Source organism: Lepisma saccharinum, chromosome 7 (assembly GCF_977018435.1).
Source record: "Lepisma saccharinum chromosome 7, izLepSacc3.1, whole genome shotgun sequence".
Taxonomy (NCBI): domain Eukaryota; kingdom Metazoa; phylum Arthropoda; class Insecta; order Zygentoma; family Lepismatidae; genus Lepisma; species Lepisma saccharinum.
The window spans coordinates 63475531-63502160 of record NC_139235.1 but is presented as its reverse complement, the minus strand read 5'-3'; the positions used below and the strand labels follow the sequence as shown (position 1 = coordinate 63502160).

At 37.1% G+C, this 26630-nt stretch overlaps 2 protein-coding genes across 2 annotated transcripts in view; one reads left to right on the top strand and one right to left on the bottom strand.

Moving 5' to 3' along the window:
- LOC145989875 (glucose-induced degradation protein 4 homolog) lies at positions 1–13017 on the bottom strand. Its single transcript, XM_083125345.1, has 4 exons — positions 12789–13017; positions 11921–12088; positions 9095–9327; positions 1–2262 (listed from the first exon to the last, which is right to left on the bottom strand). Exons 1-4 carry the CDS (start codon positions 12933–12935, stop codon positions 2199–2201), a joined length of 612 nt encoding a protein of 203 aa, XP_082981471.1. The 5' UTR covers positions 12936–13017; the 3' UTR covers positions 1–2198.
- inc (BTB/POZ domain-containing protein inc) overlaps positions 12954–26630 on the top strand; it is a 26332-nt gene continuing 12655 nt past the window's right edge. Inside the window, exons 1-3 of the mRNA XM_083125344.1 lie at positions 12954–13042; positions 13183–13440; positions 19057–19165. Coding sequence (XP_082981470.1) covers positions 13252–13440; positions 19057–19165 — 298 coding nt within the window. The 5' untranslated portion in view covers positions 12954–13042; positions 13183–13251. The remainder of the gene's footprint in view (positions 13043–13182; positions 13441–19056; positions 19166–26630) is intronic.

The window sequence follows — 26630 nt, the reverse complement described above, 5'->3', positions numbered from 1 at the left end:
ACACTTGTTCTAATTTTTAGAGCTCAAGTTGTGAGGGATCATGACTTACTCTCCTGGTAATTGACGATTTATTGTTAGTCTGAGATGTCTGGAAGCATACCCTCTCCTTAATCTACCCATGCATTAAAAACAGTATTCAACCAATTTTCATATTATCGATGGAAAATTATGGTATAAGCTAGGATATTATCAGCATGGCTATTTTGCAAACTTTCTAAAAAAAATTCCAGGCTCCAGTTTTGTGGAACTTGAGAGGCACTGGAATAGACAATGCAGTGAAGCCGAAATCCCTGGTTAGCAGCAACTAATTTTCAAAGTAATATTACTTATTTTTGTATGTCTATGGGTAAGCTTAGAGCAACATTTGCAAACCACTTACAGAACACATTCATACTTATCCAGGCACCGTTTTTTTTTTGCAATTTATTCATAATAATGACAAGAGATATTATGCACCATTATTGAACTCAAAATTAGACACTCCAACAAAACTTCATACACACACACACACACACACACACACACATACAAAAATATAAAGTAATCTTATTAGGAGTTCTCCAATTTCGGTAACTGAACAGCTAACAATTTAAAAACAAAACATACACAGCAGTGTAAAATATATATGTCAACAAATTTCTAGAAAATAATACATGATTATTAAATCCAAAAAAGCCTCTTACGATATAATTGCTAAATTCAAAGTTGCAAATAGATGACAAAATTTCCAATCTATTAAACATGAGTTTTGTTATTTTTGCATATTGTTTTATTATGCAACTGTAACGTATTTTGATTTATGTGAAATTTTCCAGAGGCCCATACGTCATCATCATTCATTTACCGCAATTCTGACCAACTTTTAAAAACGATCAATTAATCTTAGTTTACCTGTACACTAAACTGGCACATTAAAAAACAAAGCAGCCAAACACTCTTTAAAAACTAGTAAATATTTTTTTTTTCTAAACCGAGAGTTCTTTGGTACACAACTTCACAGTCATCACTACACACTGTAACAGCATTACATCCTAAAAACATAAACTGAACAGATATAATGGAATTAAATGTCATTCAAAATGGGTAGCTTTATACATTTTGCATCAGTTGTCTTGTCACTGCTTCAGGAGTATTGTTTGATATGAGGTATAAGCATCAACTAAGCGACAGTGGTTCAAAATTGGAAGTTCAAACAAGTAAGCTACAAGTTAGGTTTTTGTGCTAGCCGTATCAAACTGCATGTGAATTATACAAAACTAATGGAATTTCTCATAGTATTACGATGAATAACCAAATGTTTCATTCGTAATATCATGGAAGTTTAGCAACAAGTAAAAAAAAATTAAAACGTTGGCAAGAATAATGTACTTTATATACTACCAACTCCTTAAAAGAATAACTGTTAGACTGTGATTGAAGTAGCAATATTAGATCACATTATAATGTGCTGTGAGGATTTTACAGTCTTCTGCTATACATAAGTGGAAGTCACATGGAAGTGTGATCTAGAAACGACTTACACTACACTTACATATCTCTATTCCATAAATATCCCTCTCGTTTTTTATATTTTTACACATTTACAATATTATTCACACAAATGATAATCTTGTAAGAAATATTCAGGTAACAATGTTCACAGCTTCTCTTTTCTTGTTTCTTTAAATATGTTCTTGCCAGGTAAAATAACTACACAAGTGGAAAATTCACAACATTGGAGAAGGTGAAAAGTACCATACTTGACCCTATAATGTCTCTTTTATCTCATCTGGATACAATGTATGATTTAGCAAAATGTCATGTTTATTTTCATACATTATGCCTAAATAACCATCGTAAAAACAACGTGCATTTTTTTTTTGTTTTTGCCCGAAAATGAGAGAAAACATAGACATTAGAGGGTATATGGTACGTTAAAAAAAAACTTACATTTAACGGAATTCATTTACAAAGCACCTAATATGGCAAAAATAGTTCTTCCCGCTACGCTTGAACATCTTATCGAGTTCTTCAGCCACTAAAAGTGTTTCCGGACGTAACACCTCAGACACTAAACGCTTCACCTTCACTTGCTTCGTGTGTTCTTTGTACACTTATTCCTCTTCAGTCATGCAATCACATGGTTACCCTCACATGCATGCAAAAACACTTTTGTCAATGCACACGCAGCTTGATGTACTTTGCATGACGGACTCTTTTCACCTGAACTCGTATATTTGGATGCTGTGCTCCGGGACGTGCGTAAGTGTCAATGATTGGTACCTGTCAAAATTTAATAGCAATAATTAATTTCCAGTACATATAAGAAACACATTTACACTTTTCAAAATTCATTTTTTGACGAAATCTGAGAGCATAAACATGTACTGGAGGCAAGAACTGGATGACTGGGTAAGAGAAGACCGAAAGAGACACCATGCAGAACAAGGAGTTAAAGTCCACTTTATGCACAGAAAGGCTAATAGGGACTGGACCAACAGTTTAAAGTGGGATCTGAACCATTATGAGCCTCCACTGGGTATCAAACCTGGACCCCGTGATTACAAGGTGACATTATCATGCCACTGGGAAGCCAACGAACATAGAACAAGGGTGTGAAGGATATCCTGAATATGAGGAACATTTCATGAAGTGAAGGAAGGAAGTTGGCAGATCATGACAGATTGCGAACACTCTGTAAAATCTTGAACACCAATAAGTAAAAGAGGATCAGAATAAGTAAGTACATATGTATGCTTGAAGAAAATAATGAATCAAAAGAAATATAAAACTGGGAAGTAAGGTGCTGCCAGAAGTTATTTTCTTTAACCTCTACAGGAAAAGAGTCTCTTGTCTGTTACCCTCTCAGGTTGTGAACGTTTCAAACTTGTCGCAATGTATCCAAAAAATTGTAGAAAGAAAATTAATAGTAGTAGTGAGATGAAACTTGTCTTATATTTGCGGAATGACAGGACTCCTAGAGGAGGTGAAATTTATACATGTTACCACCTAATGATGAAATTTTAAAGAATGAAATCAAAACTTTGTGCAAATTCCTGGAAATAGCTAATAGTGCCGGCTATATGGATAGACCGAATTTACAGGGAAGAATGACACAAACCTTGTCCCCCAATGTTCAAAGACGACATGGAAAATATACAGCTAATTTTAGAAAATCATAATCTTGGGGTAATTCGAAAAATTAGAGGTCTCTCACCGGACACCTAAATATCGCATGCTATGTTTTTTTGCTCCACTGTATCATGTCTTCCTTCGTCTGTATGTAAATGAACAAAAAAGACAACTGAAATACGAGGGTCACTATTTATATTTTGAGCCTTGGCAACACTGATTGAAGTTAGGCGCAATTTGACGTTTGCACGGAATCGTCTGGCATTATTGACCATAACGTACTTCAAATGTTTTGTCAATAGCTTCATTTGTGTTGTTTATGTTGCCTTGGAGATTGCGTGACAACAATAAAATGGAATTAACTCGTGAACATTTTCGTGCGATGATTTTTTACGATTTTCGACGTGGATTATCAAGACAAGAGTGCATCGATCAACTTACTTCCACATTTGGCGATGAAGCCCCATCCTTTGCCACTGTGAAACGCTGGTATAATGAATTTAATCGTGGCCGCCATTCGCTCACCGACGAGATTCACGAAGGTCGTCCAAAATCAGTTGTTGTTCAAGAAAACATTGATGCTGTGCAAAACCTAATACTGCAAGATCGTCATGTGACATTGTGAGATTGAGGCAACCATAGGCATTAGTTCCACCAGCATATATAAAATATTACATGATCATTCAGCTTTGAGAAAGGTATGTTCTCGTTGGATCCCACACAATTTGACAAAAACTCAAAAAGACGCTCGCGTCAATTGGTGTAAACAAATGCTCAATAAATACAATCGTGGTGCTTCAAAAGACGTATATAAGATTGTAACAGGTGACGAATCATGGATATATGCATATGAGCCGGAACGTAAACAGCAGTCGACTGTATGGGTGTTTCAAGATGAACCCAATCCAACAAAAGTTGTTCGCCCTCGAAGCACATCGAAACAAATGGTCGCCTGTTTTTTCGGGAAAACTGTACATGTGGCAACTGTGGCTTTAGAGGAACGTAGAACGGTCAACTCTGAATGGTACACAACAATTTGTTTGCCAGAGGTCTTCGGTCAAATACGGAAAACAAACAAACGCCGTCGGATCATTCTTCATCAAGACAATGCCAGCTGTCACACATCTCGTCTAACAACCGACTTTATGAACAGTCAAAACATCGAATTGATGGGTCATCCGCCGTACAGTCCTGATTTGGCACCCAATGACGACTTCTTGTTCCCGAATGTCAAGAATAAATTGCGTGGACAACGATTTTCGTCGACGGAAGATGCTGTTGATGCGTTCAAAAGCCATATTATGGAGGTGTCTCAAGAAGATTGGAAAAACTGCTTTGACAAATGGTTCGAACGAATGCAAAAGTGTATTGACCATAAAGGAGAATACTTCGAAAAACAATAAAGCAGTTTTCAATGCCAAATTCCTGTTTTTTTTATTGTTAGGCTCAAAATATAAATAGTGACCCTCGTATCATCTGTAGTTTTCAAGAAATGGCATGTTAATTGCTGCTACGTGGTGCAGGTTTAATTTGAAACTGCATATTTAGATCTTTCCTTTACAAAACCAAATAAATTACACATTTAAATTCAGAAAAGTAACAAAATGCCAGAATTTTTACTAAAATGCAAGCACCTTATAGATAGGCTACAGACAAACTATCAATAACCGTACGGGTACACAGATTATTTTTAAGGAGTATATTGGGAAAGACTAAAAGGGATAGAATAAGGAATGAGGAGATCTGACAGACAGTGGGTGTGGTGAAGCTTCATGACAGATCAGGCACAGATGAGGTTGTTCGGACACATGAAGAGGATAGATGCAGAAAGACTACCAGTCAGGTCCGTAGCCAGAATTGATCAATTGACTCTATAACTTGTTTATAGATTTTATCCATGCATTTGACTCAGTGCACAGGAATAAAGTAATAGAAGCTTTAAAATCATATGAAATATCATCTAAACTAATTAGACTAATTATGTTACCGTTAACCAACAATAAAGGAAGAGTTAAAATAAACATGGAACTGAGTGAAGAATTCGAAGTAGAATGTGGAGTCAAGCAAGGTGATCCCTTATCTGCAACTCTGTTTAGTATAGTGATAGACTCTGTATTGAAACAGATGGAATTGAGAGGAAACATATCAACAAGATTAAAACAATGTATTGCATATGCCGATGACAACCTTATAACAGCAAGGACCAAAAATACATTAATAGAAACATTTGAACAACTTAAAAGTGAAGCTTTGAAAATGGGTCTCGTAACTAATATGCAGAAAACAAAATATCTCAGATGTGTAAAAGGTAAAAGCAGATTACAAGACCTAATTATAAACTAAGAGAGAATAGAAGTGAGATCTTTCCAATATCTTGGATCAGTTGTAAATGGCGACAACACAATTGAAGAAGAAATTAGAGAGAGAGAGAGAGTTATTCTAGGTAATAAAGCATATTTTGCCAACTTAGCTCTATTTAAGAGCAAACTAATATCTCAATCTGCGAAACTGAGACTTTATTATAGCATAGTAAGACCCATGCATGCGAAACTTGGACCCTCAAAGACTCCTGTAAACAGAAACTCTTAATATTTAAAAGGAAAATATTAAGAAGAATTTATGGACCTCTGAAAGAACCTGATGGAAATTGGAGAATACAAACCAACGAAGAACTCAACAAGTTAATCAGGAATGAAAATATCATAAAATCACAAAGACGAAGATGGTTTGGGCACGTAAATAGAATGTCTGATGAAAGATTAGTAAGACAAATATATAAATGGAAACCACTTGGGATACGAACCTTAGGCAGGCCAAAGAAACGATGAGAAGATGAAATAATTCAAGATCTGAAAGACATGAAAGTAAAGCATTGGACGAAGAGCATCCAGGATAGAAAAAAGTGGAGAGATGTTGTTGAGAAGGCCAAAACTTTCAATACATCAAGAAGAAGAAGAAAAGATGGAAAATATTCAATCATAGTGCCTACCATACATTCCACTCCCTGGTCGAAACAATAAAACTCCCCTTCGTTCCAACTTGGGAGCTGTTAACCTTTGATGCAGATGCATAATTACATAAAAGTCACATATTTCTGTATAAATGGGAGGCCACAACAGGGGCAACAAAGGTACAGATGAAGAACCTCCCGTGAAGGAACTTTCTGAGGTCTAGAAAAGAGAATCTCTGTACTTGCCGCTACTTAGACTTCTTCTTCTTATAAATAAGATGAACGAATATAATAGCTCCAGTTCATGCTCCCTGAATTTATCCTTCACCAAAGTTGTGAGCAAAATATCTCCTGTCTACATTATCACTCTTCACTGCAAACAAATTACACAAAACAGTCTCACCTAATCTCAAGGGGGCTGACCTCAGTGCCAGGGGGGAGGGCTGACGGTAGTTCCAGGGGGGTCAGCACCCCCGGCACCTGCTACCAGTAAGAGCTTACCATGCACAAGGAGTGGGAATAAGGCCAAGGGGGAGACCAAGATGTCGGTGGAAAGATAGTTGAGAGCATTAGGAGAAGAGGACAAGATTGGAACACCATGGAGAGAGAGCAATGGTGGAAGACCAGGGAAAAAGTGAGAGAATTTACTTCTATGCCAAGCCAGCCAGAGGCAAGAAACAGCGAAGGACGATGATGACACATATTATCAATCAAAGCCAATATATTTTGTGCCTCCACATTACGAATCAATTTTTTTCCCAATTAATTTCGAAGGAAACACGAAACATCAGTAATACAATACTAAAACCAAGTTTACTGCACACAGCATGAACAATTATTCTCTCCCATCCAAATTTCATGCATGTATATTTTTTAAAAATGTGTACCAACTGCAGATTCTGCATTGTGCTAAAAAAGCAAGACATACTCCTCTTCCCCTTCTGTTCCATTGTACATACATGTCTTTGTTTGAATCTCTCGCAACCCTAGCTTACCCGAGCTGTACGAGAAACTTACTTACCTGAGGGACGGGGGCCTCACAGGCCAACATTTTTTTTTTAAAAACTAAAATTGAAGAAACCATTTTGTTATTGAATTGTTTCTTGCTCTCTTGTTTATAGATGTTTAGTTATTTGTTAATTGTAATGATTAGGGCCCGGGACTTTTATAACATATTTTTTATTTGGTATCGGATCATGTACTGGGGTGAGATCACTATGTATCTGATGAAAATCAGCCGAAATAGACGAACTTGATAAAGCATATTCTGACATATTTTACCAATTTCGCATTTTTACAACATATTTCTTCAATTTTCTCGTAATAAGACATATTTCTGTATAATTTCGTAATTGTCTCGCATATACTCTGTTATTTAATAAATTTTCTTCGTATATATAGCACAACTGATAGCTCATATTATCGATGCTAGGATAAGGAAATTACGAACAAAGAATTTAAAACCAAATGCAGTCTTTCCTTACCAACTAAAAATAGAACAATAATACCCCCCCCCCCCGCACAATTAATAGCCATGCAAACATTATTGAGGGAAAATGTTATCTCATTGTTGTGCAGGATTCTGGCTTCATTTAATACTCAACCCACACCCTAGTCGACCTTCCCTGGAAGATACTGAATCCCAGATTATGAGAAATTCGAAAGTACTGTTGTGCATATTTTTGGATTTACTAGGAATATTTCTACCTTTTTCTGACATATTTTTCAATTTTTATGACATAATTACATACATATTTTACAGTTTTATAGGACATAAAGTTCCAGGCCCTAGTAATGATCACAAAAATGTTCATCATTAATAAAAAATAATAACCAATTATTGCACAAGTGTCACACCCATATTTTACAATTCGCTAAAACTAAAAAAAAAACTTTTTTTTATTAATGCTTCTTTATTTATAGATAGGCAGTTGTTTATTAATTATAACACGCTTAACACACTTTTAAAGATGGTGACTGATACGCCCTCCAAGGGCATTTTGCCTCCTATTTACATTACATTTGTGTTCTAAACTTATTCAGAATATTCTGCACACCTTAGGGAACAATGTAATCTATTCTCAATTCTTCATAAAAAATTTTGTTGAAAAATTAAAGGTATGCTAGGGTTAAAAGTCCAACCACTTGAGCAAACACAAAATTGAAGCAAAAAAGTCTGCAAATTGCTCAAGAAGGAAAACAAAATAGGTTTTTCCAAAAGAAACAACAACAAAAAAAGTCCATGCTTGCACAAGACAAAACCTAGGCAAACATGTTGACAGTATGGAAAGGATGGCTTTGGACACCTTGCCCACACAGCAACAAGCCAACTCCAAAAATAAATTGGCACTCTTCCCAGCTCTGAAATAGATGAACCCAACTCGCACGGTTTGTTTCACAACAAAGAAATTCACAAGACTGCCTCACAGCAAACGAACTTGGCAAGGGAACTTGTGCCAGAAACAACAAAAGGCCAACAATAATTCTTGGGGCAAAGGAAAGAATTCCAAGCTTATTTTTTTACAAATAAAAATAATGATTTAAATGAAGCTACTTAAATAGCCTGCAGAGACAGGTAACATGAAAAAAAGAAACTGCCATGTACTATCTTCAGGACTTGTTGTCATCTGGAAGGGGGGACCGACTCCTGGAAAATGAATGTTAACTTAAAATTGTAAATTTCGCACATATTATTTCATTCCCTAAGGCATATGGAAATACAGCAATGCATACAATTGATTGATTTTCTTTATTTTACTTCACTTTTTGTGCCACTTTTGGCTAATTCGCGAAGATGAGGATGATTTATGAAACTGATGAATGGACACTCACAAACATCCATGCCCAGGCCAGGATTCGAACCTGGGACCCCTGTCATCGTATCGTGCTAACCACTCTGCCACAGGGACCTGCCAGCAATGCATTCAAGAATCAACTAGGTGTTAATAACATTACCTACAGTGTAATGTGTACTGTTACTCTGAATACAAAGCAGACCACAATCAAGAAAACAACATTTCAGTGTTGCCTTACCATTCAGAACTCCTGTGATAATAGTAACCTTCGATGGTAGCAGTGGATTTCTGGAAACAGATGTAATAAAAGCCAGCAAATGATGCGCCATTTATATCCTTGATTGTGTGATCTGGAACCAAAAAGTGTTCTTTCCATCTCATGAACACATAATCTGTAGTCTTCATTGCTTCATAATCAAAACTGTCCGAGTTGAATGTTTTTACATATTGATAAAACGAGAGAAACTTACTCTGAAACAGAAAAAAATTGCAGATAAGATACAAACTAATACAACATTATTATATTGTTTATGGTAAGAAATAAAACTAACATTCACTAACAATCCACCACGGTATTCCTGTTTACTTGGCAATGCATAATTAAGCTGAATATAATAACCTTGTTATGGAATTTTAACTTAATATTAGAGGTCACGAAATAACAACAATTAGCAATAATGAGTAGATGTAGCACAACAAAGGCACACTGAAACAGACTTAAATCATTGTAACATACTAAATTATAGAAACTCGTTTCTCCAAAAACAAAACTGATGTAAAATCATTTCTGTCTGTGGCAGATGGGACTCTTCAATTTTGTTTATGAAAATCACAAGCACTTGCAACAATATTCTCTTTTCTAGAAATCACCATAAACATTAACCAGCAAATCAGGGCAGATAAAAATCATTGGTATAAATTAAGAATACCGGAAGTATCTCAGATTGCTTTCAAATTTGGCATTCTTTCTCATTTTGGCCTCGTAATCACGAATCTGCATTTAAAATTTGGCGGTCACGTCTAGAAATTGTAAAATTACCTTCTCAATCACTACTATGATTCTCCATATACTAACATGGAAACAATATGAAGACATCTTCCTTTCCACACAACGGTCTTGCTACCAATGTGTTGTATTGTGCTATAAGTGAGTGGGTAATAACCTGCCGCCTGCAACCACTATCGCGGCAAAGCCTCCACTTCCCTTTGCTCCGACTACCCACCTGTCTCTATAGAAACGTTGGTAAGGATTTAAATATTAAAAAAATGTAAGTTTCGTAGCACGTGGAACTCCAAAAATTACTTTCCGTGCTCCAGAATTTCTTTCTTCACACTTAGTAAGTAACAAGTAATCTTCATAGAAAGAAAAAAAAATCCTTGCAAAATCGACGGTGGGTTAGATGACCACGGAGCCAATGTTGTGTGGAGCAACCCGTACATAAGTAGTCTTATGACCCCAAATTTAAACTGTTTTCCTAACCTAACCTTACCCAGAATGTTCAGTTCGGCTATCTGTCAATGGTCTTCCTGTGATTGCAGCAACAACCCTATAAAAAATCTTATAAAAAAAACCACAAACATTACTCACCGAAGATGCCATTTTCATATCCTGCAGTTTTACGATCCATGCACTGTTGCCAAATTTACCTGTAATCAAATCAGTTCATATTCCACATCCTCTACTACATCGTGATTTGTCACTTTCACTTTAATCCTTCATCCTCCACGCATCCTTCTCCACACTCCATGTAACGATCTGTGCAACATTCACAACTTTTTTACTGCTCTCTTCCACCATTCTAACACGATCCGTGCTCTCTAAGTATCAAATCAACACTGTAGACACAGTAAGTTATAGCAAACGTCAATTGTTTATATCAAAAATATGGTTTCCATACTTGGACACGGAGAATGATTGCGAGAATTGAAGAACTTCTTTTACAACTTCTACATGTTAATGATCAATTTCTGCAATTGACCGCAACATCTTAACCTTAGAAGAACCACCGCGACTAAGTATTTCGTGAGTATAATTAGTATTATGGAAATTACAGAAGGGACTGGTATTGTAAATTCTAGCTGCAAAATGTTTGCTATTTTTGTCCATAAAAATTATTGAAGTTTAAAGCAAGAGAAATGTAAGTGTGTTTACAGTTTACATATTACATTTCCTTTCGTATGAGCTTCACACCATCAATACATATATTTTGTTTCCTTTCGTTAACAGATTTAAATCCATGTTGTTTTTTTAAAGAAAATCACCTGATTTAAATCAATCCACCTCGCAGCAAATTTGGTAACACTTTACTATACCTGAGACAGATTTCTTCAAATTTACAGGAGAAAGTACTTACGCAAATCATTTTCTGTAGCGTTGTTGATGTTCGGGAATGTAATTTTGATTCATTTTAATGCGAATGCATGTGGTTTTGTACGAAAATCTATTTCCGACGCGCTATTGCTGCTGCCGCCATTTGCTTCCTGCATGAGAGCACAATACGCTCTCGTATTGTCCGTATATGCTCAATTGAACGAAAGGAGTGCTAATGAAACCAAACCTAACAGGCCTAACCTAACCTAGTAGGCATACCTCGTCCCCGTGATGGTTTGTGGGGCTATCGTGATTTTTTGGGCTAACGTCAATGGGTTTTCTGGCTCAAGGAACGACCAACGGTAAGCTATCGCCATGTTGTGTGTGGAAATAAACAAGAACAGTAAGTACTCGTAAATGTAAGAAATATACATTACTTTCCTAACAAATTCAATTATTTCACCTAAATAAGTATTCCGGAATGCAGAATAGTACATTAGCAATGTAAAAAATTGCGAGAGAAATGATTCCAAGGTGTCTCAGGAATAGTAAAGTAGTACCAAATTTACTTCCATACCATAACAATAAAATAATCAGCCAATAAAACCTAGGATAAATTATCCAAAATAGCACATGTCAGTCAAGATTTAAATAAATAATATACATAAAGCACAATTCACACAATCCAAAGACTGTCATGTCCATAGTCACTCTACATTGAAGAAACCTGTTACCTAATAATGCTAAACTCACCCAATGCTTCTTATCAACATCTTCATCAGCATCCCACTTCCTTGTGAGAAAAGGATATTTTTTGCTAATTATTTCTCCATCGAAGAACGTAGTCAGTGTTGGAAATTCTTCCGTCAAGCCCTTGATTTTTAAATAACCACACAAGTAGGAGTTCTCTTCATCAACATGCTAAAACAAAACAAACAAATAAAAATGTAAGAATCACTGATAACATTAAGTGTTATGCTATTGAGATAACCTACTAACATTTGTTTGCATACAAATCAAACAAATGCTGAACCCAGTAATGCCATGTGTCGTTACTTGTTTAGAACTTTGGAAACTGGAGGATCAAAGTTTCTGATCTGGAACTTTGGGACAAGAATTTGTTTTCACGTGTAACACAATTCAACACTAAATAATAATCAAGCATATGCTAAATTAGCATCCAGAATTTTGATATTTTTTTACACCAATTGAACACCATACACAGAAAGTTATTGCCAACTCAGACAAATATGTCAATGGAAAATATAACACTAAAGAATACCTTAACTGACCTGCTCAACATTGAAATTTGGTAACTTTTCCATATGGAGAGGTTCTGAATCCAAATTATTCACGTACATATGAAATACATACTGATTTCACTTAACTTTCTCTTTGCTGCGCAGCTTCCCACTTTAATAAAAACCATAATGATCACGTATATAAATTGATTGTTTTCAAAATTAACAAAATCATTATTCTTACCTAATCATAACAATCGTTGATTTGCACGTATATTGATCAAAACCAGAGCACTGTCTGTCTATGAACAAAACAAACATAAACAAGTAATACAGCAACAGTCTGCTCTTCGACTGTTACATGTTTCCTTCCAACTTACCTGCAACACAACTTCTACTTCGTAACTGTTCCCTTTTGATTTTTGATGGCCCTGAAATTTGGAGCCGTTGTACAACAACGATCTTGCTACTCCAGGCTGGCGAGAATTTGCTGGTGGAGGCGGTACAATATCAATTTTTACAGGCATTCTTTGAGAACCAGAATTTATTGAAAGAGCCACACTATCCACCACCTTCTCGAACCGTACACGATTTACTACTGACAAAGATGGCGACACAGTAGAGAAAAAAAAAAGTAAGTTGTCCGAAGTCCTTCAAAATATTAAAAATCATTGTATACATTTGTCTTTAATATGTATTCGTTATTATTGATAAAATGTAATTAAGCATTCACAGTATGAAATAAACTATATAAATGCTCTTATTTACTTGTAGTTCTACCAATGTAAATGCTGAATTGATTCCTCAAATCACATCACAACAGATACAGACGAAGGAAGGAACATGGCTACAGTGAAGGAGAGTAACTCTCACGAAGAGATGAACAATTCTTCGAAAAGAAGTAGTAATCAGTGGGTTCGGTTAAACGTTGGCGGGACGTATTTTTTGACCACAAAAACTACACTATGTAGAGATCCTAATTCATTTTTATTTAGACTGTGTCAGGAAGACTCGGATTTAATATCTGACAGGGTAGGTGTGTGTGCGTGTGCGGAGAAGTCATGGTATTTTCAATAAGTGTTTAATGTGCTATCAGTGCTATAAGTGGTTATCTATGTTCTTAAATTTGTACATGAAGAGATTGCTTTAGTGTTCTGTGTAATTTACAAACGATAAGAGACAGGTTTGTCCGGTGATCAACGTCGCCTGATCGGAACTTTTAACAAAATGTTAATATTAAATTAACCCATTAACTGCGGGTTAGCTATATATAGACTCTCTAAAATTGGGCCTTTTTTGCGGAACGTCTATATACAGACGACATAGGCGTAGTTTTGCCCGTCCGCTTGGGGGGGGGGGGGTAGCTAGGGCTAACTCGATTCATGCTTTTATCCATTACAAAAATCATCACGGGCATTCTCCTTGGGAGACAGGTGATCCTCGCATCATGTTATCCAAAAGAATTGGAATACAAAGTTATTAGAGAACACATTTCTTCTTTAAAATAAAGAAGGTATAATTTGAATGTGTGATGGGTAATCCTGTGTTCATGGTACTGTGCAAATTATAATGCTGCTGTCTTAATAATCTCATGGCTTAATTGAAGATGACGGGAGTATTCCCCGATTTCTTTGAAATTTTGTATACTTTCTACATGAGGCCTCCTGAACACGGATCTGACATTACAACTTCCTGGTCACGTATGTAACTTGAAAATTTCACGTAATGTTAAGGTTAGGTTAAGTTAAGTTTGGCAAACATACTTCAAATAACACTAAGCTTACCTTCAAACTCTGTAGTATTTACAATCCAACAGTGGATACAGTGCTGCCATACTTAAAATCCACACTCAACATGTTCCTCTCCATCCTGGTTGTCGCTATCACTGTCACTGTCGTTCTGCTGATCGCGTTCTTTTAACGGATCGTACAGCTGTCCTGCAAGCTGGAAAACACTGTGGCACAACTCAGTGGCTACATTCCACAAAACATGGCTTCCTCACTTCTTTCCGGAATATTGCCATTATGAAAAGCAATATATTACACCTTACACATGTAATACCCAAATTTCAAACAGTGATCGGGACATCATAACCTCTGATACTTCATCCGGAAAACTTATTTGGTTAGTACATTCTCTAGTAAATAAATCGGAGAACACTCCCGTCACCTTCAATTGCTACAATCTTATAAATGTTTACAAAGAGCTCCCCAGAATACTATTTAGTAGACTGTAATTAGTTTCAATTCATTTCAACCTCAAATGCAAATCTTCTTTTTTACCAGTATATTATGCATGCTTATAATTAGGGAAAGGAACTTTAGGTAAATAAATGTTTTTTCTGCGATAAGATACAGACCCTCATTTTTGCCAAAATTCTGATCATAGCCTTATATGTCAACACAGCAAATTTTATTTTACATAAAAACACATATTTTCCAGTTTTCCGTATGTAAATACATATTTTGCGAATTTTCATTTTAAATACATAAAATCGCTCATTGACTTCATCTACCTCGAAATCCTCGAAGGAAAAATGTTTATTCTCCGCACCTTTTTCATATCGAGAGTGCTAGGTTTGTTTTGTCTTTGAACACCCTCGCTGGCAGACTTCTGGCACCTCGCCTACGATCCTATTGGGAGAAAATAGCTGTAAGTAGCTGGGGCTGGCTACACGTAACGATAGCAAGGCTTTTTAATGAAGCAATGCAGCTATTGTGGCCGGAAGGCATAAAATTTGACAATGTTCTTCTCGTTATAGATGCTGCAGCTTACATGAAAAAAGCTGCAGTAGGCCTTGCCGTTAGCTACCCCAAAATGGTGCACGTTAAATGTGTGGCTCATGCGTTGCATAGAATATGTGAAAAGATGAGAGCTCTTTATCCCAATGTCGATAAACTGGTTTCAAATGGGAAGAAAGTTTTTATCAAGTCGCCTAGAAGAATGGACATTTTTAAACAAAAATGTCCTGAGGTTCCCCTTCCCCCTACACCTGTAGTTACGCGATGGGGCACTTGGTTGGATGCAGATGTTATCCCCAGAACTTTGAAAAAATTGTATCTGTTGTAAATGATCTCGACAAAGAAGAATTCTGCAAGAACTGTTGATGGAGCCCTCCTTAAAAGTCGAATTGGCATACATCTCAACAAACCTGTCCATTCTCTCTAATTCCATATGAAAGCTTGAATCATCCGCGAACACTTTGGCAGCTTCCATTGGTAAAGTCCGTATAGTAGAAACGAAACTGCAAGAACTCACTGGATCTAAATGTCTAAATGTACAGAATTTTTTTGGAAAAACCAAGGTTTTCAAACTTTGTGCCAAATTGCATGTGTTTTGGGAAGTGAAGTAGAGGAAGAGGAAGCTTTGGAAAACTTAAGCGTTAGTGACATTTCGTGATTCAAATATGCAAGAATTGTTTCTTGTGACGTGGAGCGATCTTTCTCACAATATAAGATGCTTTTTAGAGATAATCGTCACAGATTTACAATGGAGAATTTGGAAAAAACTATGGTGATCCACTGCAACTCTTCCAAAAAATTGCTCGCTAAGAGGTAATCATTTAGAAACTAATTTCAGGTGTTTAAAATGCATGTTATAGTTTGTTTTTGTTACCAAATGTTTTTATTTTTGTCACATATTTTCCTGTTTTTATCACATATTTTCAACATTTATGACACATAAAAAATAAATATTTCTGAGTTTTTTAGCACATAAAGTTCCGTTCCCTACTTATAATTGGACGTTAATTGCTTAACCAAGGCCACCTGCAGGATTTTTCTTAGGGGGGGGGGCACCAGTACTTAAAGTGGAGGAAAGGTCAGGTGATGCTTTTCCCCAGTTAAGAGAATTCTCATATAGCATCCCCACCACTAGGATAATTTGAATAGGCACTGTCTTTCACGGCACTACTCGTCCATGTTTTCACGCTACAATTTCAAAATTTTGTTTCTGTGAAGTCTACAGATATCTCCAGCCCCTCTGCGGGTGCCCTTGTGCTTAATATCTAATCGAACAGAAACCAATGGCATTCTAAGTTTCATTTATTCAGATTATAGTCCAGTACCGCCTATTGGCAAATCAGAAATCAAATGAGAATGAACAGCAACGTATAAGTTTTGCTAACATTTAATGAGCAGCAACGTATCAATTGCGATCACGGACCGATAAAAATTAAAGTTTCGTAGCACTGCAACGGCAAAATTTCCTCACTCAATTTCGCCAATTTTGCAATTTCTACACGTGACCCCCAAATTTTAACTTCAAATTCGTGATTAGGAGGCCTCAATTAGCGAGTATGCGAAATATTTCAAAAATCGGGGAGGAGTCCGGTATTGTAAATTCTTACAAATAGTTATTTTCCTGTAGTTTACGGTTATTACAAGCCTAAGAAAACCGTTTTTCATTGTGACGTTTCAGGAGAATAAACGCTCCCTTCATCAGACATTTGTGTGTTATCTTGAAACGTCACAACGAAAAACTGTTTTCTTATGCTTGTAATATCCGTAAACTAAATAATTCTACAATGCAAGTAATGCTTACATACAAGAAAAACTTACCAATAGTTACATGAGTAGATTATGTTGCAATAATATTTCCACATTTTATTTATTTATTTATTTTCACTTTGATATAGCTACAGGGTGTCTGGATAGTCCCTTTTTACCTGTTTATAGTTCTTCCTTTTCATTTTAGTACTATTATTGTTATGAATGAAAAATATCTACGTAGGCTGCTTCATGTTCATAACATAGCCTTATGCGATTCCATGTCCATCTGTTGCTTGGAATGCTTCACTAGGAACCTTTTTTTTGCATTGAGTATCGGCATTTTTGTACTTCTTTCACAAGACCCCATAGAATATTGTCAGTTTTCAAACTCTATCCAATAGATTATCACACAAACCAGTTTTTTTACAGCTATACAATAACAATGCACAACATCCTTTTCTAGTATCATAGTATGCAGTGCCTGCATATTTATTTGTAGCCTGCTGGAAGGAAATAGGAAATATTTACTTTTTTTGCAACTGCAGGCTTCATCTTCAGAACTAGCTTTAAGACTGTGGAAAGGGGAGTAAGTGAAGCAGCTACATTGAAGGTTCAGAATGAATGGGAACGGAAAGATAGTTCTCTCACAAGCTTGTCGAAATACATCTCCTTTAACGTATGTGTGAAGGCACATGGGGAGATGTTGAAGTATGGGCAATACCTGCCATTTGTGGAGATGGCATGATCAGCACCTTGCTCTGGCTGTCTTTATCCCCAAGGTTATCACCAGGTACCCACGCAAGCCCTTTTATGTATATGTTTGTGTGTGTGTATGTACAATTTCATTAAATTCAGTCTGGGCCTCCAAACCAAAAAAAAAGGTTACACATGGAATGAACTCCATGAATGTGGTCCAGGTTTATTCACATGGAAATTTGTATTTATTTCATTTATAGGAATTATATATGAATCAAATTCTATTTTTATGAAATCTGAATATTCATAGCTTCATTATCATTGGTGTCCAATTGTTTTTATTGTCAATGACGGCTGATTGATTTCATCTAGCAGGTATAATAGGTGCAGTGATGGTAGGGTAATGAAAATTAAAGTGATTGCTGGTAAGATTGTTCATGGTGTTTCTAGTGTTTGTCCTAATACTATTCAATTTGTAAATTTGTTATTGAATAGTGAGTTAATAGATAACCTTCTAAGGTTGTAATTATAATTAAAATGAATATTGTGTGGTCGTGGAAGAACAAGGACACTGTGTTTTTCTAGTAATTGTTGGTTCCAAAGAAATTCAGTTACAGATGCCAGAAGATCAAAATCCATCGTATTAATGGAAGAATTTAATAATTGCTTATGTAGTGAAATAATTCTTGAAGTTTTCCTGGCAGCGAATGATGATGAGGATTTCTCATGATATCAACCAGGTGATTTCCCAATAGGCTTCCAAGAGCTAACGTAACTCTCATCTTCAGGGATTAAAGTGCAGAGATGTGCCATGTTAAAGTTTTATGTATTTGGTGTGGGAGGGGTCCGGTGTATGTGGTGGACCTCTCTCCAACGTCCATGCTCCAAGTCGACTATCGCTAACCAGTCTGGGTCCAGTTCAAGTGCCGTGTCCCGGTTGAGGTTTTCCTTTTCCCCGTGGATGGCTATTGCTTAGATGATTCGGTCCCAGTAATTGAATGACTTATTGATGATCTTGACTTTGTGAAGTCAATAGCAGAACATTGCATCCTGGTGTGCCATAGAATTGACTTCACAACTACCAAGATCATCAATAAGTCATCAAATTACTGGTACCGAATCATCAAAGAAGCAATAGCCATCCACGGGGAAAAGGAATAAATCTCAACAGGGATAAGGGACTGGAGCTCGGACGTCGGAGAGACGGCACCTGATTGGCCCACCACCTACACCGGATCCCTTCCATACCAAATACATATAACCTTACTCTGAACTTCAATTCCTGAAGATGAGAGGGACACTAGCTCTCAAAAACTTGGAAGCCTATCCTGAAATCATCTGGTCGATGTGCCGAGAAAACCTGTTCATGATAATGTTGTGTTTGAAGAGATCGGCTAAATGTTCCCATGAAATGTATTACTGACGACTGTTACTGGAAGTAAACTTGTATTCCCTTTTCCAGGATGATACAGGGGCTTACTTAATCGATAGAGACCCTACATACTTTAGTCCTGTTCTCAACTACCTGAGGCATGGAAGGCTAGTCATAAACAAAGATCTGGCAGAAGAAGGTATGTTATCTGATGTACAGTATTCCTTTAACTTGCCAACACTTTCCACTTATTTTTCATTTTCTCATGAGCTGTCTGTACATGCAGGTGTAGAGAAACACAGGCTGCCCGAATTTTCAAATTCAGTTCTTTCGAGTTCGCTTATGGAAATTTTCATTACTCTTTTTAAAATGACAAGTACAGTATGTATTTTTTAATGTTTGTGTGTTTTCTGTATCTATCTCACGTAAAATTAAATCAAAATAATAAATGTGAAATTATAAATTTTTGCACTGTTGCTAGCAGAATTTTAAAATCTGCAGCAATATGATAGAGTTGGCCATATATTAGAATGTATTGTATAGATATGCATGCTTCTGTAGGATGGTGCAACAATTAATTACCTTTATCCAATCTTTTATTAATTAACATTTTAAATGTTTTAAGATCACATTTCATAGGTATCTTAGTTGGATTCGTGGCTTTACTAGTCCGTATTTACAAAAATAAATAAATTAAATGCTGGCTCCTGAGAAAAAGAGGCTGCACCTGAATTATTTTTAGTTTTGTCTACCCCTGCATACACGATAAAATTCTTCTGGAACAACACATTGAATAACCCATTTGAAGGAATTGATACCAGAGCACATCATTTCCCTGCTTGTATTCAAGGTTAACATTCAAGATTTCTATATACGAATAGTTCTAAATAAATCAGACTATTGGATCAATCAGAGCATGTGGTATAGAAATCTAATTATCAAAGCATAAAATCACAGGATGCTATTTATTTTTTTCTATGGTGAATGCCATTAAGTGTAAGCATATGGAAGTGAGTAGAAACCTATGTCAATCATAATCAAATGAAACGTAATAGTATGGGGAACATCATAGGCAGCATTTTGCTGCAAGGGGACCTCATTGCTGATGCCTGACCTCTGAAGTTCCGGGACAAGGAATGCCTGTAACATTTTCAGGTAGCTAGCCCCATTCACCGTGTCCTCCTCGAAGAAGAATGGGTCATTGAGGTGGTCCATGGAAATTGCACACCACATATTTAACCTTGGGACTACCCCCCTTATGTGTCTCGAACTCATATGGATTCTCAGCCCCCAAATTTGGCAATTTCCCGAAACGTGGAGCGTGACCTCATCAGAGAGAAGAATGAGAGACTGAAGATCATCACCATTTAATTAGGTTAACATTAATTCACAACATTCCTTCCTCATGTCACAGTCCTCTTCTATCAGAATGTGCACAAATCTCAACTTGTAGGATCTGGCTTTCACTTCCTTGCATAAGATATTGTGTAACGTAAACCTTGCCATTCCCAGTTCCAAGGATCTTCGTTTAGGAATATTTTATTGGGCTCCGTAGCACACTCTCCTGCACTGCATCCACCACATCGTCACTTCTTCTTGGCCTCCTAGTACGTGACAAATCTGCTACGCTTTCCGTAGCCTTAAACTTTTCGTACCATCTCTGGATACTTGGTCTCCTCTGCAGTTGCTTTTCCAAATGTTGTTTGGAACCTTCTCCGCACCAAAACACAAGATTTTAACTCAGAAAGCCATAACATGCACTGAGCTTGGAATCGTGTGATCACCTGAACACACGTCATTCAGCAGTGTAAGAAGAACAAAATTTAAAACAACAATATTTCATTGTAAGAAACCTATTACTTTAAAGTTATAACTTTTTAGAATCCTGCAGGACTTTTTGAACATACTGTGTTAATTGGTTGTGCTTTCATTTACTCAACTTTGTATTATTTGTAGGGTAACATTTCCAGGGTGGCGACAGACCTGGAAAACCGGGAAAAGTCAGGGAATTTGAGGTGTCAAAAAAAGTCGGGGAATTTTGTCTTGATTGACTTTTTTTTAAAAAAAAAGATATCGTGATGGAACTCTGCACGGGAACAGGAAATCTTGTTGCTAAGTTTCGACCTCAACTTTTAGGCCCCTTTTATGCAGAACACAACCAGAGCGCCAGAAACCAGTGATGGCAGGAGGAGAGAGAGAGAGAGAGAGAAATTTTCGGAGAGGCAGAAAAATGTGTTAAGCCTCTAAAAATTACGTGGAAAATACATTGAATTATCATTTTTTCTTGTCCGTATGGGAGTAGTAAGGGGACAGAACTGTCAACAGATGGAGGGGATGGAAGTGGGTGGTACCGTCCGATAGTTGTCGGACGTCGTAGTAAGGCATTTTGTTGGACAAACTGAAGGAACATGGAAACAAATAGGCTCCATTGATACATACGATTTTTGTCGAATATCGCCACCTGACAAAATATCTCACTACAACATGCGACAGAAATTGCATGCATGGCACTCGTATGGAATTGATTTTTGTTGGATGTCTTTGGACTGCAACATCCAACAAAAATTGCATGCATAAACAAGAAGATCATTAGACTGCAAATATGCTGCTGGAATTTCATTACTCTTCTGGCTCACTTCACCTTGTTTAATTTAACAGTGCTTACAAAGGTTTTCTTTCAACATCCTGAGCAGTGCCATGCCCAGGATTTACCTCCATGCCACTGATCCTGACGTATTACTGGTTTCACACAAGTTAACATACTTTTACAATGACATTGCACTATTCTTATAGCTCTTTTCAGTTGTTACGGCGTGCGCTCTAGAAGCTGGCAGGGGAAGTGGAGAGCGGGGAAACGACCTATCCAGCGCAACGAGACAGGCCGGTTAGAGAGAGAGACTGCGGCGTTGCCAGAGTAGCGGGAAAGAGGAGTTGAAAACGAAATAACTATAAAATACAGACATCCCATTGTTCGCGTATGGCCTGAGAATGCGTAGTATCCCCATCTTGTGGTCAGTAGAATACCGATAAGTGTATGAGATCAAGTGTATACGTTGTAGAAATTCTTTCCAACTGTACCGAATGGTAGCTAGCATTGCCCATTACAATCGCTGCGTCTTTGATGTTCCTTTCGTCAAGCGTATCTAAAAACTGCAAAAACCACTGAAAACTAATTTACATTCCTGTAGAAAACCAGTGTGACTGGAACCTACGTGATAAACAATAAAGCGCCCACCTTTCCCACGGGCACTTTTAAACCCCCTGTACCCTCTTTATTTTGCCATATTTTCGTTGGAGCGTAATTCTGATGTATGTACGTTTCATCTAAATGAAATACCTATATAGGGCAAAGGTTCCTTATTTTTTAGAAGATGCATTTTTTGCAAAAACGTTACTCTGGCTGTAACTATATCGGCTCTCTCCATCAGAAATCGTCTACCGTCATTGCTCTTTTTGTACTTGAACCCCATATACTTCAGTATCCTCCACAACGACGAAACTCCCCACTGAAAGCTTATTTGTGTTTGCAAATCAACGCGTAACTTGTTCAGTGTTGGATATTCACCCTTTACATAATACCCGAGGATAATTCTTATTATCTCTCTATCGCAACCGTCGATTGCCTTTGTGATACTGTTCCTTTTGATTCGTTTGCGCGGTGATTCAAATGACGTGGAACCCGACGCCTCAAGACTGTCTTTGCCTTCCCTAACAATACGCTGCACAGTTCGCGTACTCACTCCACAAGCTTCCGACACTCTCTGTTGAACTTTGTGCACACTTACCAAGGGACCACTGTTTTCTGCTTCCTTTTAAAAATATCCATGAACCCTATTGATTATTTTCCTGCATTGGCTACGAACTACCTCTTTCCTGTTCGCCATCGTACGATACTTACTGCGTTCATAAGCACAAAGCTCCCTATGGAACAACGAGAGTACAAATAAACGTCACATCACATGCCAGCCACATACACGTCGAAGAAACAATGCAGTTAGGCAATACACGACGCGACAACAATTACTCCCACGTATGTTATTCCTACATTCCGCTCATAACAAACAGGAATCAACACTGGGGCAAAACACCATCAGCAACGCGATGAATTGGCAACACAGCAACGTGCAGAACGAAGTTGGCGCTGCAGCTTCCTCCCGCAACTGCGTAACTCTCGGCTCCACCGCTAGGTGGTCTGTTCTCTGGTTGGTCAGCGGTATGTTCCCCGCTCCCCACTTCCCCTGCCAGCTTCTAGAGCGCACGACGTAAGAACTGAAAAGAGCTATAGATATCAAGAAGAATCCAACAAAACAGGATATATATTGAATACTATCACGAAAGAGCGAATCATAAATCTGCATTGATGAACATTATAAAAATTGGCAAGTGCATGCTCCCACCCTCAAATTTACTGCAACACTAGTATTGCAATGAAATTAACGCCACTCTCTGTCCTGTCTGTTTAAAATCGAGAGAGATGGTCATTAATCTCTCAGTGAGTGAAGTTAATGTCCAATATTATGAAATAAAATACTAATAAAAATATGTAAATATTTTAATATCATATTTACTCGAATCATTCAATCATAAAAGCAAATCACTTTCTTCAAGAATTGACTTTTCTCTGCCAGCCCTGCTAAATTTTCACTTTCCATCTACTGATTCTACCAGAAAGTAATTTCCAATTAGTAGGGACATGGATTTTTCGCAAACACGAAAACCATGAAAAATTGTAATTGCTGCGAAGTTGTGTTTATGAATGTGCAGTGATGACACATTTTTCGCTCATTCAAAATATTGATATAATGCAAATTTGGCATAAAATGCAAATTGTTGGCATTTGTAGCGATTTTTTTTAAAATGTCCTAAAACAACGAAAAATTCCAATGCGAAATCCAAAATTCTTGTCCTTTCTACTTCTGGGCCATGTTTGTGTACATAGAACTTGCAAGTTTTCCAACATTTTATTCAAGTGTATACTATAATGCTTGTTATACACGGATTAATTCTGACAGCCGCATTAAATCATGTATTTTCCCACGATTTTTTCAACTTCTATTTAAACCATTTGGATCAGAGCAAAGTGGCAGGGTTCTAACAGGAGATCGATTGTGTATCTACCGTCACACAGGAGCCACATCTTCAGTTTTTGTCACGCAAGATGTGTTTTGGATTACCAAGCTAAGTACGCACCATCGAAAAATTGTCGAGAGAGAAATAATGGAGCTCAGTCGTTAGGGCATCTGACTACCATGCGAGAGACCCAGGGTCAATCCCCTGCAGGGGAGAACGAGAACCGGGATCTTTTCCACCTATTCAAACTGCTCCGGTGCCCACTCAGCATCATATCAAACGGGTACCTGGAGCAAACTTTGAGGGATAAAGGTAGCCAGGAGCATGGTGCTGATCACATCACCCCCACCTTCAGCCGTGATGAAGAAAGTATGGGGCCCTAACACCACACCCCTATAAGTCTTCGTGGCAAAGTGCAGGGGAGCACTTTACTTTTACTTCCTCAAAAATCTGTTCCAACATATCAAACTGTCACGAAAATACATAGACCATGTGAACTACAATTTAAAATAATAGTTTAAAAGCACAATGGAGTATTAAGTTTCGGTATATTTGTCAGAAAAATGTTCTCTAAAACAAAAACGCGAATTTTGGGAAACGTAACACTAACTAGTTCAAAAGAAGATAATGCCAATTTTTGGTGCCATAATATATTGGTATTTGTCACGTGAGATTGATTGATTTAAACGTTTTGGGTGCGTTGCCACTTATGGTCATTATGCACCCTTCAGTATATACAGGGAAATTTCCATTATCTAAAACCCTTACCTTAAAATTAAAGCAAACTCTCACGAAGAGGCGTAGGCCATGTGACTTACAATTTAAAAAGTAGTTTAAAAACGCCATGAAGGTATAATTTCAGATATTTGCCAGAAAATGCACCAAAATTAAAATGTGAATTTTGGGGGAATAATACCAAATATTAAAAAATACACCAATTTTTAAAAAATAATAAAAAATCAAGTTCCCTATCGATTAGGCATAAATTAAAAAGAATATCAATTGTAATTTATTGCATTAGTAACAGTGAGAGTCCTAACCTAATTTTCGGCATAATCACCACCGTTGTTCTGGAATTTGTCGTAGCATGGCACTAAATTTTGTATGCCCATGGCATATGTGTCTGACCTCAAAGACTGCAACTATCTCTACCGCAGTATAGCTGTCAAATCCTTGTCCTGCCAGAAACATCTTCAGTTGAACAAAGAGATGAAAGTCGGTACATGCAAGGCCAGGGCTGTATGTACAGGGAGTGGTCTAAGATCTCTCACCTGAAGTGATGCAAAGGGCCCGCGTGTACTCAGCTGTATAGGCTTGTGCACATTCAATTGGCCTTCCGTGAATTGTCTGCACCATCGTCTGACCATACTATCACTCAAGACGTCCGGTCTGCACACCTCACACGATTGCTGGTGGCTCTGTGCCAAATTCTGAGCATGCAAAAATCTGATTACTACACGTAGGCTACATCACAGTCGGTCGGAGACTGTATGAGAGCTGCAATCTTTAACCTAGAACTGTCCTAAAATGGCTGTATTGCAACTGCACCAGATTACAGCTACATGCCACGTCTTCCTGCCTGCATGTGTGTGTGTCGCTCTCCGACCACTAGTGCTTCGAATAGGCTGGAGCTTTTTTCAGGATGCCCCTCATATGTGAACTTTCAGAAGCTGTTATTAACAATGTGTTCCTGTTTTAATGTGTGGTTAATCAGATACCTTTGCAATGCAATTCTATAAATTCCTTTCATTAAATTTCTAATACCTACATACCCTTTTTTCGTCAACAATAATGGTATAACTGCATGTTGTGAGTTTCACAGTACTTCACTTGGATATACTGATACCGAAACAGAATTCCCATTTATAATGTAAGGAAATATGACACTTTCTTTTGTACAATTCAATTGTTTCACTTATATGCAAGAAGTTGTTTGCTTTACAGGGAAGAGAGAAGTAGCTTTATGCATCCAAAAATAAGTCCGCACTCATGGTTCTTGCAAGCAGAGGGTTCCAAACCTCAGTGGAAATATCAACATATAATACCGAGAATGTATAAGGAGACTGATAAATTACAAATTGTATTTCTTAATCAATCACTCTTCACCCTTATCTCATTTAGTCGTAACTGTAAAAATAATCAAGTATTTTATTTTAAACTTACTGCGTAAGATAAAATTCCATAATCCTTCCCTAGCTTGTGAATTGTAATAATTTTCCAAATTCACAATTTTGCTGTTTGAATTCAAATCCTAGAGAATAGAGAAATTAAGTTAATTTCATAGAAGATAATATTGGTCCTTAACAAATCCATATCTGGATCTGTATGAGTTTATTATTTCCAGTTGCAAAAACATCGATTTAGTTTAGTTTGTAATTGTCAGGGACAAATGTAAATTTTGTCCTGGAAAACCTGGAAAAGTCTGGGAATTTCATTTCTGCTTGTTTGTAGCCACCCTGATATCAAATTAATTGGCTGTAGAAGACTATCAGATTAGCTGTGCCAGTAATTTTCTCGGCATTAAATGCATCAAACTGTAGTATTTTATTAACAAGACATAATTAATTTTTGAGTTTATGCAACATACAGTGCTT

Bases quoted from the DNA above. Each gene is read 5' to 3' on its own strand.
- LOC145989875 (XM_083125345.1), bottom strand. From the start codon at position 12,935: ATGCCTGTAAAAATTGATATTGTACCGCCTCCACCAGCAAATTCTCGC. The intron at 12,089-12,788 runs GTAAGTTGGAAG...GTTTTGTTTTAG, and splicing joins AAGTAGAAGTTGTGTTGCAG to CATGTTGATGAAGAGAACTC. The intron at 2,263-9,094 runs GTAAGGCAACAC...AAATTTTGACAG, and splicing joins TATCACAGGAGTTCTGAATG to GTACCAATCATTGACACTTA.